General features: G+C 43.1%; 2 protein-coding genes across 2 annotated transcripts in view; one reads left to right on the plus strand and one right to left on the minus strand.

Moving 5' to 3' along the window:
• Positions 1-1229: 1229 nt before the first annotated feature.
• On the minus strand, positions 1230-1586 carry LOC108521997 (40S ribosomal protein S27). The gene has a single exon (XM_017862098.1). The coding sequence runs from the start codon at positions 1552-1554 to the stop codon at positions 1300-1302; it is 255 nt and encodes an 84-aa protein (XP_017717587.1). The 5' UTR covers positions 1555-1586; the 3' UTR covers positions 1230-1299.
• A 13139-nt stretch (positions 1587-14725) lies between these two features.
• LOC108521996 (N-acetyllactosaminide beta-1,6-N-acetylglucosaminyl-transferase-like) overlaps positions 14726-17535 on the plus strand; it is a 6219-nt gene continuing 3409 nt past the window's right edge. The window contains 3 exon segments of the mRNA XM_017862097.1: positions 14726-15224; positions 15227-15334; positions 15337-15645. Of these exon segments, the coding sequence (XP_017717586.1) occupies positions 14726-15224; positions 15227-15334; positions 15337-15645 (916 nt within the window).

Consider the following 17535-nt stretch of genomic DNA (forward strand, 5'->3'; position numbering starts at 1 on the left):
ACTACTGAACTATTGTCCAAAGTGTTTGTGTGATTTCACATTTCCAGCAGGATAGGAAATGTCCAGTCGATTCACATCTCACCAACACGCGGTATGGCCAATCTCTTTAATTTTCGCTATTTTAATGGGATTATAACAATATTTCCTTGTAATTTTAATTAGCACTAACTTGCAATGAATAATGATTTTGGATATCTTCTCACGTATTTATTTACGTTCTGTGTGTCTTCTTTAATAAATTGTTCAAATCTTTTGCTTATTATTTAAAAAATCAACTTTATTGGTCTTTATTTTTAAGAACATGCTTCTCACATGTTTACGTACGTAACAAACCTGCACATCCTGCACATGTACCCCAGAACTTAAAATAAAAGTTGAAGAAAAAATTTAAATTTTTTTTTTTTTTTTTTGAGATGAAGTCTCGCTCTCTTGCCCAGGGTGGAATGCACTGGCATGATCTCTGCTCACAGTAAGCTCTGCCTCCTGGGTTCACGCCATTCTCCTGCCTCAGCCACCTGAGTAGCTGGGACTACAGGTGCATACCACCACACCTGGCTAATTTTTTTTTGTGTGTGTGTATATTTAGTAGAGACGGGGTTTCACCACGTTAGCCAAGATGGTGTCAATCTCCTGACCTCGTGATCTGCCCGTCTCGGCCTCCCAAAGTGCTGGGATTACAGGCGTGAGCCACTGCGTCCAGCCTCTTCTTTTTTAATGTAGGTGTTTTCTGCTGTAAATTTTTCTCTGTGCACTTCATTAGCTGAATCCCACAAATTTTCATACATTGTGTTTTTATTTTCACTAAGCACAAAGTCCTTTCTAACTTCCCTTTTAATGTCTCTTTTTGACTATAAATTATTTAGAAGTATGGTCTGAAATTCCAAATATTTGGGGATATTCCAGATATCTTCCTGTTACAGATTTCCAACTTAATTCCATGTGATCAGAGATAATTCTTTTAAAAAAAATAAAGAAAAGGTATTTATTTGGCTCACAGTTCTGCAGGCTGTACAAGAAGCATGGCACCAGCATCTGCCTGGTTGCTGGTAAGGGCTTTTGTGCTGCGTCAAAACATGGCAGAGAAGGTCAAAGGTGAAGTGGGCACATGTGAAGCAACGTTCCTTATAGGACTTGAATCCTATTGTATTTATCAAGACTTGCTTTATGGCCCTGAAGATGGTCTATTTGGTAAATGTTGCTTGTGTACGTGAAAATAATATGTATTCTTCTTTTTTTTTTTTTTTAATCCAAAATGTGTTTATTGAGATGGTTTCCCACTCATCTTGATTCAGAGTGCCTTTAGTGCTGCTTCCTCCTAAAGGAACATCCTTCTGTAAGCCTTGCTTTTCCTCCTGTAGGCTGGCAGAGGACAGTGGAGCAGCCAACACACAAAACTACCGTTTGTGCATGGCTAAAGACCGTGGTGATTTTATAGCATCCTGGGCATTTCACATCCATGAAGTAGGAATTGGGGCTCTGCACCAGGCGTTTCTTCTTGTGTTTCCTCTTCTCCTCTTCTGGGGAGGGATGAAGGAGATCCTTTGCGAGAGGCATATTCTCGTGTGGGTAGGTCGTCCCCGCCGGAAAGGCTGTATTCTTCCTTTGTTTGTTTTTTTGAGGTGGACTCTTGTTCTGTCACCCAGGCTGGAGTGCAGTGGTGCAATCTCACCTCACTGCAACCTCCACCTCCCGGATTCCAGTGATTCTCCTGCTTCAGCCTCCCAAGTAGCTGGGACTATAGGCATGAGCCACCACGCCCGGCTTATTTTTGTATTTTTAGTAGAGACGGGGTTTCGCGTTGCTGGCCAGGCTGGTCTCGAATTCCTGACCTCAAGTGGTCCACCTGCCTCAGCCTCCCAGAGTGCTGGGATTACAGGCGTGAGCCACCACGCCCGGCCAAGAATGTGTATTCTCATATTGTTGGGCGAAGGGCTCTTTCTCTGTCAAGTAGGTCGACCTTACATCCTTCCTGTTTTTGTGGCAGCTGTTCATCTAATTTGACTGGACTGAGGCAATCCCCTTCTGACTATACTACCTAATGACTTTGAATTACAAGGTTTTTCTACTCTGGCTGGGAGGAACACAAACAATTGTTAGCCCCATATAAGTTTTGCTGTTTCTTTTCTCTATTCCTTGGGTCATTCTTTCCTTGGCATTGGGTCATTTCTTTGCATACTTCCTGATCAATCCTTAGCTAAAGACTTGAGGGAGACCCTTGCATGTGTCTGAAGTTCTCTCTCTGGACTATTTCCTTCGCAGTAACTCCGCCCCAGGAACCTCAGCAGTCTTGACCTCCTCAAACTCTCAAATCTGTCTGCTCCATTCAAGGAGATGGCCAGGTTCCCCCTGGACTCCTCTGCCTGCCCTGTGGCAGAATAACTCTGTACTCAGTAAGCTGGGGCAATCGCAGGGCTCACTTCATTAGTTTCCCCTCTTTCCGAGTTCATTGTCCCATGCTGTGTGATGTCCTGTGTTTGCAAACCGTTGGCTACAGTAACAATGAAGTATGCATCCTGATTACTGAATTGCTATCTAATTAAGCTTTCGTTTTGGTTTAATAACTTATTTGAATTATTCCCGATAATATATACACTAGAATGTTCCTTGATTCTGAACTTAAACACCCCAGTGACAGGAAAGAAGAAGGCTACTGAGAATTGTAAACCTTCATCCTTGGCCCTGCCCTTGCTGATTCGGTATCCTGCAGAGCCGAGCTTCCTTCCGCTTTTTCACTCCTGTGTTAGGTTCTCCTACCATGCTGTCTTCTGAGGTTCACATTCACCATTGTTGGAGTCTCCTTGTTGCTATTATATCTTTATTTTCTAATTGTTATAAAAATTTGTCCCTGAACCCCAATTTGATGCAACTTCTTGTTCCCAGGTTTGTTTGTTTTTCTCCCCAGCCTGTACTTCATCCACCTCTTTGCCTTTCTTTTAGCATATTTGTCTTTTAATGGCATTTTAATCTCTTTTTAAAACCTCAATATTTCAAAGGCATTTGCTTATTATAACAAATTCAAGCCGGGCGCGGTGGCTCACGTCTGTAATCCCAGCACTTTGGGAGTCTGAGGCGAGAAGATCATGCGGTCAGGAGATCGAGACCATCCTGGCTAACACAGTGAAACCCTGTCTCTACTAAATATATTAGCCGGGCGTAGTGGCAGACGCCTGTAGTCCCAGCTACTCAGGAGGCTGAGGCAGGAGAATGGCATGAACCAGGGAGGCAGAGCTTGCAGTGAGTGCCGAGATCGTGCCACTGCACTACAGCCTGGGCAACAGAGTGAGACTTTATCTAAAAAAAAAAAAAAAAAAAAAAAAAAAAAAAAATTCAAATGCAATAGGGATGTATAAATTTAAATTTTCAAATTAAACTTTTCTCCAAGTCAAAGTGGGAGCCCTGGGTCTGGTCAGAACATCTGACTTTTTTTTTTTTTTAAACATGCCTTCATTCTATTCACTCAATTATCAAGTTAGCTTCCTAGTTATAAATGATACACAGGGCCAGACACGGTGGCTCAAGCCTGTGAATCCCAGCACTTTGGGAGGCCAAAGCAGGTGGATCGCTTGGGCTCAGGAGTTCAAGACCAGCCTGGACAACATAGCAAAACCCCGTCTCTACAAAAAATTAGCCAGGCATGGTGTTGTGTGCCTGTAGTCCCAGCTACTTAGGGGGCTGAAGCAGGAGGATCTCTTGAGCCCGGGAGGTCAAGGCTGCAGTGAGCTGTGTTCACACCACTGTATTACAGCCTGGGTAGCAAAGCAAGACCCTGTCTCAAAAGAAAAAACATAAAAGATATACATGTATTTTCAGACACTGTATAATTCAATTAGACATTACCCTACCAAAGGGGACTGTATTGTCAAACAAGCTCACATATGGCCACTCGTGGTGGCTCACACCTGTCATACCAGCACTTCAACTTTGGGAGGCTGAGGCAGGAGGATCGCTTGAGCCCGGAAGGTTGAGGCTTCAGTGAGCCATGCTCCAGCTTGGCTGACAAAGCAAGACCTCGTCTCAAAATAAAAAAGAAACTTAGCTAAAAAAATGAGTTGGGGCAACACTGGGAGAAATAAAGCCAAGCAAGTTTCTTTACTGCTTCTCAGATATTCTTCTGAGGTAGTTTAAGTCATCAACCTTCAAGGTGGGAAGGATTAGCCTTTTCAAATCACCTTTTTGTATGAGTAAATCCATAATAAAAGTTGATCAATAACCAGTAGACATTTATTTTTGTATGAGTAAATCCATAGTAAAAGTTGATCAATAACTAGTAGACACTTAAACTTCAAATATAAGGCAATAAAACAAAAACACTGATTTTAGGCACTGTTTGAATTAATCACGCCAGGGCTCCACTTTACAAGCATCTGTCTCTGAAGGTTATTAAATGTGGCGTTGGCCTGTGCGCTTCAGTGGCCAGGAGGTCAGAAGGCAAGGGAGGGCCGGAAATGACTGCTTCCCTCCACCAAACCCTCTCCTGGATCTGGAAAGAATATGTAGAAAAATGGATAGTGCCGGGCGTGGTGGCTCAAGTCTGTAATCCCAGCACTTTGGGAGGCCGAGACGGGCGGATCACGAGGTCAGGAGATCGAGACCATCCTGGCTAACACGGTGAAACCCCGTCTCTGCTAAAATACAAAACTAGCCAGGCGAGGTGGCGGGCGCCTGTAGTCCCAGCTACTCGGGAGACTGAGGCAGGAGAATGGCGTAAACCTGGGAGGCGGAGCTTGCAGTGAGCTGAGATCCGGCCACTGCACTCCAGCCTGGGTGACAGAGCGAGACTCTGCCTCAAAAAAAAAAAAAAAAAAAAAAAAAAAGGATAGTGTTTTAATTTATTCTTGATTAATCTCTTAATTTCATTAAAGTGAATTAAGTTTTCAGAACACAGAAAAGGACTTCATAAAACACCAGATGAGATATTTTTTTTTCTTTGCATGAGTAGAAACTGCCCAGAACTCTCTGGGTACTTCTCTCAGGAATTTCAGTGTGAAATGCCGTCATTGGAAACATGGTACTGTCTCAGGATGTGGTATTTGGTCCACTGTGATACTCCTGGAGCAGATGCAGTTTCCGCTTTGACATTTCTGGATTTCAGAAATTAGCTCTGCAAATTGAGACTGAACAAAATCTTTTTCCTGCTTATAAAAGCAGTGCAAGCTCTGGAATAGAGCAAAAGTAATAAAAATAATCCATAATGCTACAACTCAGTGAGAACCACCGTTAACATTCTTGTGCATGCATCCCAGTCTTTTTATTCTGTGTATGTGTGAATGTATGTGTGTGCATCTGTGTAGCAAGAAATGTGTCTGGGCCGGGCATGGTGGCTCACTCCTGTAATCCCAACATGTTGGGAGGCCTAGGCAGTCGGATCACCTGAGGTCAGGAGTTCGAGACCACCATGACCAACATGGTGAAACCCTGTCTCTACTAAAAATACAAAAGTTAGCTGGGTGCGGTGGCAGGCACCTGTAGTCCCAGCTACTAAGGAGGCTGAGGCAGGAGAATGGTTTGAACCTGGGAGGCAGAGGTTGCAGTGAGCTGAGATATGCCACTGCACTCCAGCCTTAGTGACAAAGTGAGACCCTGTCTCAAAAAAAAAAAAAAAAAAAATTGTAACTGTCTCTCACCCCTGTCTTTCAAGTACTTAGCACATATCTACCTCAGTCCTCGGTATAGGAAAGGCATTTCTTAAGTAGAGCATGAATAAATATTAAAAATTAGGGGCCAGGCATGGTGACCCATGCCTATAATCTCAGCACTTGGGGAGGCCAAAGTGAAAGGATTGCTTGAGTCCAGGAGTTTGAAACCAGCCTGGGCAAGATGGTGAGACTCTACCAAAAAAAAAAAAGAGATCACAATGGGTCTGTTCTTAACCACTTTCAAGTATTCCATTGGAGCTGCCTGATCTCCACCTGGTGATGGTCTAGTACAGTAAGAACTCCCAGATGTGCCCCTTCTGGTGAGAGGCAAGCTTCCTGACAACGCCACTCTGAATGTTTGATTGGCCAAACCTGTTCATAGAGTATTTCACAAGCTGTCCTTTCTTACGCAAACTAGCTGGGAATAAACGGGCCCCCTCTGGGTCTTAGAACTAAAGCAAACATGAACATGAAAGAACAAAGGAAAATCCTTACTGGTGGCAGGAATATGAGGGTGCTTCCATAATACTATTTCACAAGTCTTTTCTACGTGGGCTTCAGTCACAAATGTGGTTTGACAAACATTCACTGAGCAGCATGGCGATAATTCTAGAACATTTATTCTATCCCTGAGCTATTTCTGTGATAAAAATATTGTTAAAATATGGCTGGGCACAGTGGCTCATGCCTGTAATCCCAGCACTTTGAGAGACCAAGGCAGGCAGATCACCTGAGGTCAGGAGCTCGAGACCAGCCTGACCAACATGGTGAAAGCCCGTCTCTACTAAAAAGGCAAAAATTAGCTGGGCATGGTAGTGTGCGCCTGTAATCCCAGCTACTCAGGAGGCTGAGGCAGGAGAATCACTTGAACCCTGGAGGTGGAGGTTGCAGTGGGCTGAGATTGCGCCACTGCATTCCAGCCTGGGTGACAGAGCAAGACTCTGTCTCGAAAAAAAAAAAAAAAATATATATATATGCATTTTAACTATATATATATATATATATAATATTCTTGACAAAAAGAACGCTATTGTTTACTCTAATAAAACAAACATACCTCTTCTCTTCCAAAAAAGATGTGAGACAGCTTAGACTGTTACAGTACTGTGAAGGGAACTATTAAAATTTATACCATAGTCTAGTTGTGAAATGTTCAGAATAGGAGAGACTTTAGAATCAGAAGGTAGATTAGCAGCTCTCGGGGACCCAGGGAGGTGGGACAGGGACGTAACGGTTGGATGGTTTCTTTTGGGATAATACAAATATTGTGGAATTAGATGGAGATGACGGTTGCACAACCTTGTGTGAATATACTGAAAACCACTGAATTGTACATTTCAAATGGGAGAATTGTATGGTATATGAATTAAGTTTCAATAAAGTTGTTACAGAAAATTTACATCATAACAATGGCTTGCGTGTGTAACAAGTTCCTACTTTCAAAGGACCTTTCTTTTATTATATAACTTTAATATCATTATAACCTTATAAAGTACACAGGGCAAGTTTATTTAATCTCCCTTAACAGTTGGTAGAACTGGGGCCCAAAGAGACTCAGTGATTTTGCCAACATCACACATCTAATTAGAAGTAGAGGCAGATTTCGAATAAAAATATTTCAGTTCCTATCCAGTGAACCTCTGTTGCTCAATGTCCCATTAATGGGTTTTACTCAATATCCAGCTACTCAATTTCATATATTTTATATGATGTTATTAAATAATAACAACTCTTATTTATTCAGTGCCTGTTATGTGCCAAGTAGCTTCATACACTGTTTTTGTTTGTTTTGCTTTTTAGAGAGCAGATCTTGCTATGTTGCCTAGGCTGGAGTACAGTGGCTATTCACAGGCTGGATCACAATGCACTGCAGCCTTGAACTCCTGGGCTCCAGCAATCCTCCCACCTCAGCCTCCCCAGTAGCTGGTACTACAGGTGCATGTCATCATGCCCTGGTATTACAAGTCGTTATACAAACCTCATATAATTTTGTTAGCTGCATTTTACTTCTTTTGAAAGGTAGCTTATTGGTCCAAGGTTGTCCCATAGGGGACATTTAGCAATGCCTGGAGACATTTTTGGTTGTCACAGCTGGAGGGGGAAGATGCTACTGGCATCTAGTGGGTAGACGCCAGGTATGCTGCTAAACGTCCAACAATGAACAGGACAGCCCCCACCACAGACAATTATCTGGTCTAAAATACTGATAGTGCTGAGGGTGAGCAACCCTGCTTTAAATGATGATGACATAGTATGTGTGAAAACCCTCTACAAATCCATACTGCTGTTGTTACCATTTTACAAGTAGATTTTTCTAGTACAACAGCTATTCCTGGCAATGTTAGCCAGCTCTAGGCCCTCAGCTCATGTTTGCTGGGTGGACCGGTGTGTGTCAAAGATGCTTAGGACACATTATACTAAGTGAAATTAGCCAGTCACAAAAAGAAAAATACTGCATGATTTCACAAATGTGGGGTATTTAAAGTAATCAAACTCATGAAAACAAAAAGCAGAATGTGGTTGCCAGGAGATGGGGGGAGAGGAAATGGAGAGTTGTTCTTTGATGGGTCTGAAGTTTCAATTACGCAAAGGTGAGAAAGTTCGAGACATCTGTCATACAACAATATGCAATACAGTTAACACTATTGCAACTCAAAGGTGGTCCAGATGGTAAATTTTATGGTAGGTGTTATTTACACAACTTTTAAAACTGTTTAGGCCGGGCGCGGTGGCTCATGCCTGTAATCCCAGCACTTTGGGAGGCCGAGGCAAGTGGAGCACTTGAGGTCAGGAGTTTGAGACCAGCCTGGCCAACACAATGAAATCCCATCTCTACTAAAACTACAAAAAATTAGCTGGGCGTGGTGGCAAATGTCTGTAATCCCAGCTACTCGGGAAGCTGAGGCAGGAGAATTGCTTGAACCCAGGAGGCAGTGGTTGCAGTGAGCAGATAATTGCACCACTGCACTCCAGCCTGGGCAACAGAGCTAGATTCCATAAAATAAATAAATAAATAAATAAATAAATAAATAAATAAATAAATAAATAAATACAAAACAAAACAAAACACTCTTTTATGAAGTCTTCAACATTAGCGATTAGGGATAGAATTTCAAGTTTCCAGGTTCCTGTGGCAGTGTGTACATCTGATAAAACACTACTCTTCCATCCCAGCTAATTTGACAGAAATGCAACAATATGTTAAATATGGAAGGAGGGGGCAGGTGATGGGAGAGAGAAGTGTGAAAAGCCCCACAATATGTCCTCATCCTGGAGACACTGAGTACGTGGTTGAAAATAGGCTGATGTATTGAAGTAACCTTGGAATTGTGAGAAATAATTTATTTGCAGAAGATAAAAGATTTAGAGGACATTTATAAATATAAATGTTATTAGAATTAGGTGACCTTCAAAGGAGTACTGAATACACCTGTTGATTTTGGTCACAAAGTTTCCCAAATCATTTTTGTTTTGCTTTGATTATATTTACCTAATCCTGATAAGTTTCACCCGAATGAATAAATGTTATCGCTCTGAGGTTCAAAGTGCAAATATTTTACCAGCCTCGTTGAAAAGCACAAATATTATCTTTAGCATAGATTGGTTTCTCAGGGTAGAAACTGCGTATAAGAACAGATCTCACGAAGTTAAGATTATCTCATTCCCGATTTAATTTGTCCTTTAGTTGAATAGTGACTTAGAGCTAGAGACATGCTTATAAAATTTTGTTTTCTGGCGTCTTTGCTGTAGGACAAATGAAAGGAAACACTTTTGGAAGCAGCTTCTTGTGTCTGACCAGTTATGCTCAGCTGCCACTCCCAGGTCTGGGGCTAGATGGTTTTGTGACTTTCCTTCTCTGGATGGCATTTTGCTTTCCTCTGTAAAATGGTGTGATGGGTGAGATGACCTCTAAGCCTCTTTCCATGTCTGTCACTGGACTGTCCTCTCACGTAGCCATTTAAGTTTTCTGAATTAAAAAAAAAAAAAAACAAATTTAAAACTTGATGCTTAGTTAAGTTACATCAAAATAATTAAAATGAAACTTCAGGTTGAGTATCCCATATCCAAAACGCTTGGGACCAGAAGTGTTCTGAATTTCTTTGCATACACATAATGAGATGTCTTGGGGGCAGGACCTGAGTCTGAACATGAAATTCATTTATATTTCATATACACCTGATGCACATAGCCTAGAGATCATTTTATACAATATTTTCAATAATTGTGTCCAAGAAGCAAAGTTTTGACTGCTGTGAGACTGCGACCCATTGTATGAGGTCAGGTGTGGAGTTTTCCTGGTGCCACAACAACTCTCAAAAAGTTTTGGATTTTGGAGCATTTCAGATCTCAGATTTTCAGACTAGGAATGCCGGACTTCCATTTAATTTTACTTTGAGTGTGCCTGGGACACTGGGGAAATTTTGAATTTTAAGATTCATCTCTAATTCTGAAAACAACCTGGTCAGGTGCAGTGGCTCACGCCTGTAATCCCAGCATTTTGGGAGGCTGAGGTGGGCAGATCCCCTGAGGTCAGAAGTTCAAGACCAGCCTGACCAACATGGTGAAACCCTGTCTCTACTAAAAGTACAAAAATTAGCTATGCATGGTGGTGCACACCTGTAGTCCCAGCGACTTGGGAGGCTGAGGCAAGAAAATCGCTTGAGTCTGGGAGGCAGAGGTTGCAGTGAGCCGAGATCGTGCCACTACACCCCAGCCTGGGCGACAGAGGGAGACTTGGTCTCTAAATAAGTAAATAAATAAATAAATAAAATCTAAGTGATGGCACGTCACCCTGAGGCGTCTTTCCACCTTCACGTTCTCTCCTAGCTGGTTAACCCGCCCTGCCAGCACAGTCCAGAGGGCCCTCACTAGCACCCCACATGCCAGGCCTTGCTTAGATGGAAGGCCTTTTCTTCCATCTAATCTAACCTGTCTCTTGTCCCATTTTTCCAGAACCTTTATTGGATGGCATTGATTACTTACTCATGGTGTAATGAGATATATAGAGGTTATTGCTAGGTCATCCTTCTCGCTGTGTCGCCCAGGCTGGAGTGCAGTGGCGCGATCTCGGCTCACTGCAAGCTCCGCCTCCCGGGTTCCCGCCATTCTCCCGCCTCAGCCTCCGAGTAGCTGGGACTACAGGCGCCTGCCACCGCGCCCGGCTAGTTTTTTGTATTTTAGTAGAGACGGGGTTTCACCGTGTTAGCCAGGAGGGTCTCGATCTCCTGACCTCGTGATCCACCCGCCTCGGCCTCCCAAAGTGCTGGGATTACAGGCTTGAGCCACCGTGCCCGGCCCAGGTCATCCTTCTTGACTCAAATCTTATTTAAGCAATGAGCTTCCTTATGAAACCTCCTAAGGGTCATTGTGGATCCCTTGGCTGGCTAATGGGGCTGAGACCTTGGGATAGGCAGGTTTTTCCACGCGCCTCAAATGCCACATTGAATACTCCTCATGTCTTTGGAGACATGTCCTTTCCTTGGAGCTGCTCCCAGTCAGGTGAGGAATAAAATGCTATGATGGTGTGAAAACTCTCCCTTGCTCTCATCCGTAGATGTGCAATCACCTAAAAAAAAAAGGAAGAGTGTGCCAAGCCACCCCTTATAGGGCCACTGTGTGGCAGCACTGCATCTCGCCAAAGCTTGGGCCACCTAGCATCAGGCAAAGTGCAGTGGGGTGAGTTTCCAGTTCACTGGCGGTACAGGTAGGCCCTAGAAGTGACCATGCCAGTAAGAATAGCTAGCATTTCAGAGTATTCACTACATATGAATACTGCTCAGAGTGCATTCTACTTACTAACACATCAACTCACAAAACAGCCCTACTGGTATTGTCTTTATTTTACAAAGAAACTAAGACAGGAAGGAAAAGTGATTTGCCCAAGGTCACACAACTAGGAACCAGCAAAGCCAGGATCTAGACCCACACAAATCTCTCTTTGAAGCTCATGCTTTGCTACCAAACATCACGTCATTCTGGCATTCACAAGGAAATCTTGAAAATAAAGCAAAAATTTGTATATTTCAAAATACCTGGAGGAGCAGTTTTTGAATGTTCTAATAACAAAGAAACAGTAAATGTCTAAAGTGATGGATATGCTAATTACCACGATTTGATCATTATACAGTGTATACATGTATTGGAACATCATGCTGCACCCCACAAATACGTATACTTATTACCTGTAAATCATACATTAAAAAATAAAATATTAATTTTTTGTTTTAAAAATAAATAGTCCTCCACGGACTAGTGGTAGAGCAAACAAACAAGCAATTGTAGGAGTACAAGGTTTTATTAGGGCAGGAGAAGGGCTTCTAACCCTAACTTGGAAGAGCAAGGAAGGGTGGGTCACCAGGGAAGCAGTGTCACATAGGGACCTGAAAGATGAGTAGGAACTCAAGACAAGGCAGGGGGAGAGAATATTCCAGGTAGTCCACAATCGCTATCTTGATGTTGTGCAAACACAAAGGTATGCAAGGGACATCCGTAGATACAGAGGAGAGGGTCAGCAAACCTTTTCTGGTAAAGGCCAGATGGAAAAGATTTTAAGCTTTGGTGGCCAGATGTGGCAACAACTCAACCCTGTTATTGTAATGTGAAAGCAGCTGTAGGCCCTGTGTAAACAAATGAGCACCGCTGTGTGCCAATAAAATTGTATTTATGGACACTGAAATTTGAATTTCATGTAATTTTCATGTGTCACAAAATATTTTTCTTCTATGGATTTTCTCCCAACCATTTTAAAATATAAAACCATTCTAGCTGAGAGATCGTCTAAAAACATGCAGTGAGCCAGACTGGACCCCCCAGCTGTGGTTTTGCTGATCTCTGGTATAGAGGAAAGAGGAGTGACTGAACTTAATTCAGTGAGTGCCTACCATAAGCGAGGTGTTGAAAATGCAGTGACCAGTAGACAGAAATAGTTCTCCATGGGACATTATGTTGAGTGAAATAAACCAGGCACAGAGGACAAATATTGCATGATCTCACTCGTGTGGAATCTAGAAAGTTGTTATCACAGAAGTAGAGAATAGAACACAGTGGTTACCAGAGAGTGGGAAGGGAAAGGAGCAGGGGGGTGATGAGAGATTGGTCAACAGGTGCCAAGCTATAGTTAGAGAGGAAGAATAAGCTCTGGAGTTCTATTGCATAGGAGGAGGATTACAGTTAATGACAATGCATTGTATATTTCAAAATACCTGGAAGAGCAGTTTTCGAATGTTCTGATAACAAAGAAACAATAAATGTCTAAAGTGATGGATATGCTAATTACCATGATTTGATCATTACACAAGGTATACATGTATTGGAACACCATGCTGCACCCCATAAATATGTATACTTATTACCTGTAAATCATACATTAAAAAATAAAATATTAATTTTTTGTTTTAAAAATAAATAGTCCTCCACGGACTAGTGGTAGAGCAAACAAACAAGCAATTGTAGGAGTACAAGGTTTTATTAGGGCAGGTGAAGGGCTTCTAACCCTAACTTGGAAGAGCAAGGAAGGGTGGGTCACCAGGGAAGCAGTGTCACATAGGGACCTGAAAGATGAGTAGGAACTCAAGACAAGGCAGGGGGAGAGAATATTCCAGGTAGATGGCCTACGCAGTCAGAAGAGACAAGCTTGCAGCAAGGCACAGTGGCTCATGCTTATAATCCCTTTGGGAGGTTAAGGAAGGAGGGTTCTTTGAGCCTAGGAGTTCAAGACCAGCCTGGGCAACATAGTGAGACCCTGTCTCTACAAAAAAAAATTTTAAGTCCAGGCCCAGTGGCTCACTCCTGTAATCCCAGCACTTTGGGAGGCCGAGGCGGGTGGATCTCCTGAGGTCAGGAGTTCAAGACCAGCCTGGCCAACATGGGGAAACCACTTCTGTACTAAAAATACAAAAATTAGCTGGGCATGGTGGTGGGTGAGTGTAATTCCAGCTACTGGGGAGGCTGAGGCAGGAAATTGCTTGAACCTGGGAGGCAGAGGTTGCAATGAACTGAGATCGCACCATTGCACTCCAACCTGGGCAACAACAGCGAAACTCTGTCTCAAAAAAAAAAAAAAAAAAAAAAAAGAAAAGAAAAGAAAGAAAAAGAAAAGAAAAAAAAACAACTTATTTTAATTAGCCAAGCAATGTGGCTGGCACCTGGAGTCCCAGCTACTCAGGAGACTGAGGCAGGAGGATGGTTTGAATCCAGGAAGTTGATGTTGCAGTGAGCCATGATTGTGCCATTGCACTGCAGCCTGGGCACAGACCCAGACCCCATCTCTAAGAAAAAAAGAAGAGGAGGAGTTAGGTTTCAAAACCCCATGCTACCCTTAACTAATTACTGGATATCAGGCAAGCTAGCATATCTCTGGGTTTAATTTCTTCATGTGCAAAGTGGATATAATGTCAATGCTTACCTCTCAGGCCATCAGTGAGAACGTGGAGACAAGGTGTGATAGAGTAGTCATTATAGTTCAGTGTCAGTATCCTGAATAAGTTGGTGGGAAAAATCTGCAAGATTCCTTCCAATGCTGAAATACTATAAATTCTTGATCTTTATTTTTAGGTAAAGAGACCCCACTATTGAGGAGTTCTGGGTGTTGTCCACGTAAATGGTGACCTACCTCAGGACAACTGTGATTGCCTGAAATTGAAGAAATATAGTGTCCCTTGCATTCAAAGGTGACGTCAGTGATGGTGATGGTGGCTCTGTATGGGGAAAAGAGGTGCCAAATGAACACACATTCCACCCTTACTCTACGTGGGAAAACACCCTGAGCCAGCAGTTGTGGCCGATTTGCTAGGGTCTTAATTTGTGGTTGACTTAGACAGAGGGGCCCAAATGTGCCTGGCTTTTGCGAAGTGGTCAGCTGGCCCCACTGGCTCATGTTCAAAGAGTCACCTGATTGTTTTGCAATATAAGAGAAGAGTTACCGACTTGTGGTTGATCCTCCTTCTTTTAAGTAAATGGTCATATTGCCCTTCTTGCTGAAAATAAGTTGCTAGAGCAGATTTCTCAAGTCTGGGCAGGGAACTGCAGACTGACTTCAGCAATGGCATAAAATGAGGTGAGTGATGAACTGAGAAGAGGCCACAGGAAAAATGAAGGTGAAGGCATTTGAGGTGGTCCTAGGGCTTATGGCCATGTCCGTAACTCTTTTATTCCTGTATACCAACCATTTAGTCCTGCAAAAACACCTTCCACAAGGGAAAACCTCAAACTCTTCAGTCCTTGCAGAAGTGTGTGGCATGATTGTGACAGGCAAGAAAATGTTCTTCAATGAAAATATACCAGTGACGCCATTGAGAAATGTAACTTGCCAGCAATACTTGATCCGAAATCACTACATAATGGAACCTCTGTCCGAAGACGAAGCCGAGTTCCCATTGGCCTATGTCATGGCCATCCACAAAGACTTTGATACATTTGAAAGGCTCTTCAGGGCCATCTACACTCCCCAGAACATCTACTGTGTTCGTGTGGATCAGAAGGCCCCAGTCGCTTTCAAAGACACTGGAAGAAAGCTACTGAGCTGCTTCCCAAACGTCTTTGTGACTTCTAAGAGGGAGTCTGTGGTCTACACGGGGATCTCCAGGCTCCAGCTGACCTGCATTGCCTGAACGACCTTGTGGCCTCTGAGGTTCCCTGGAAGTATGTCGTCAACACCTGCGGGCAAGAATTCCCCCCGAAAACCAACAGGGAAATAGTTCAGTATTGAGGGGACTGAAAAGGAAAAATATCACCCCCAGGGTGCTGCCTCCTCCTCATATTATCAGAAGGACCAAATACATGCACTTGGAGCAGAGATACAGTTTGTTTTCCTTCATGCTGTGGACTTGGATGAGAAAAATGCCTCCTCCCCACCATCTGACAATTCACTTTGGCTCTGCCTATGTGGCCCTTACAAGGGAATTTGCTAATCTTGTTCTTCAAAACCAGAGGGCCATTGATTTACTTGAGTGGTCAAAAGACACCTCCTCTCCTGAGGAGCATTTGTGGGTGACACTCAGTAGGATTCCAGGTATGTGGAACTTGATTTCCAATCTACATAAAGTCTAAACTGTGTGTGTGAATGTGCACATGTGTGTTACACATTGAAAATGGTCTTGATGAAGTTATGTATACCCACCTATGTTTCTAGACTTAATGAATATCCTGTTGACTGCTTTGCATATCTGTTTCAATGAATTAATATAAAATAAATTATACTTCTGGCCGGGCACAGTGGCTCATGCCTGTAATCCCAGCACTTTGGGAGGCTGAGGTGGGAGGATCACTTGAGGTCAGGAGTTTGAGACCAGCCTGGCCCACATGGTGAAACCCTGTCTCTACTAAAAATACAAAAATCAGCTGGGTGTGGTGGCACTGAATCCCAGCTACTCAGGAGGCCAAGACAGGAAGATTGCTTGAACTTGGGAGGTGGAGGCTACAGTGAGCCAAGATTGCAGCACTGCACTCCAGCCTGGGTGGCATGGCAAGACTCCATCTCAATGAATGAATGAATGAATCAATGAATTAATTAATAAAATAAATTATGCTTCTATGTGTCACTAAATATACTGTTAGCTTATTTCTCAAGGAAAAAATTGCCCCCTGCTGCAATGATTCGACTTAACTGGTTCTTTCCCAATAAGTAGATCCAGTCCTGAATCTTCAGAATAGTCATCCTTTTTTCCCGACCTTCATCACCAGACTCTGGGTTTGCAAAATACTGATGTATACTTGGATATTTGATGATTTTATTCCTTTGTTGGTAAAAGGCATAGAATTATGTGGAGCATTTTATTTACCTCTCCAGCAAAATTCCCATGGACTGGTCTCTATTTTTAATACTTTTGCAAATAGTACAGAATGACAGGCCATGAAGAAATGATGAGTCATGCGTTCATGAGGAAGCTGAATTGTACATCTGGGCCCCACACACGTGGTGCAGTGTAAGATGAAGGAGAAGATAACCAGGCATGACCATTAAAATGGTTCCTTTCCAATTAGAAAAAAAAAAATTCATGACCATTTTAGAAAACATGGAAAATAGGAAAAAAATATGAAGAAGAAAGTAAAATTTCTCATAATCCTAAAACTCTAAAAAAAATTCCGTTAAAAGAGTTGGGCTTCTTTTAGTGTTTTCAAAATAGGTCATTTCAAGAATTGTTGATTTGGCCAGGCGGGGTGGCTCATGCCTGTAATCCCAGCACTTTGGGAGACCAGGTAGATCACTTGAGGTCAGGAGTTTGAGATCAGCCTGGCCAACATGGTGAAACCCTGTCTCTACTAAAAATACAAAAAATTAGCCAGGCGTGATGGCAGGCGTCTGTAATCCCAGCTACTCGGGAGGCTGAGATAGAGAATTGCTTCAACCCGGGAGGCGGAGGTTCCAGTGAGCCGATATCGCACCACTGCATTCCAGCCTGGGCAACAGAGCAAGACTCCGTCTCAAAAAAAAAAAAAAAAAAAAGAGAAAAGAAAAGAAAAAGAGGCCAGGTGCGTTGGCTCACACCTGTAATCCCAGCACTTTGGGAGGCCAAGGCGGGTGGATCACCTGAGGTCGGGAGTTCAAGACCAGCCTGACCAACATGGAGAAACCCTGTCTCTACTAAAAATACAAAAAATTAGCTGAGTGTGGTGGTACATGCCTGTAATCCCAGCTACTTGGAGGCTGAGACAGGAGAATTGCTTGAACCTGGGAGGCGGAGATTGCAGTGAGCCGAGATCGTGCCATTGCACTCCAGCCTGGGCAACAAGAGCGAAACTCGATCTCAAAAAATAAATAGGCCGGGCGCGGTGGCTCAAGCCTGTAATCCCAGCACTTTGGGAGGCCGAGACGGGCGGATCACGAGGTCAGGAGAGCGAGACCATCCTGGCTAACACGGTGAAACCCCGTCTCTACTAAAAAAAATACAAAAAACTAGCC

This window comes from Rhinopithecus bieti, unplaced genomic scaffold, assembly GCF_001698545.2.
Source record: "Rhinopithecus bieti isolate Rb0 unplaced genomic scaffold, ASM169854v2 scaffold_61465, whole genome shotgun sequence".
Lineage (NCBI taxonomy): Eukaryota > Metazoa > Chordata > Mammalia > Primates > Cercopithecidae > Rhinopithecus > Rhinopithecus bieti.

Excerpts from the sequence above, each read along its gene's own strand:
- LOC108521997 (XM_017862098.1), bottom strand. The coding sequence starts at position 1,554 with ATGCCTCTCGCAAAGGATCTCCTTCATCCCTCCCCAGAAGAGGAGAAG.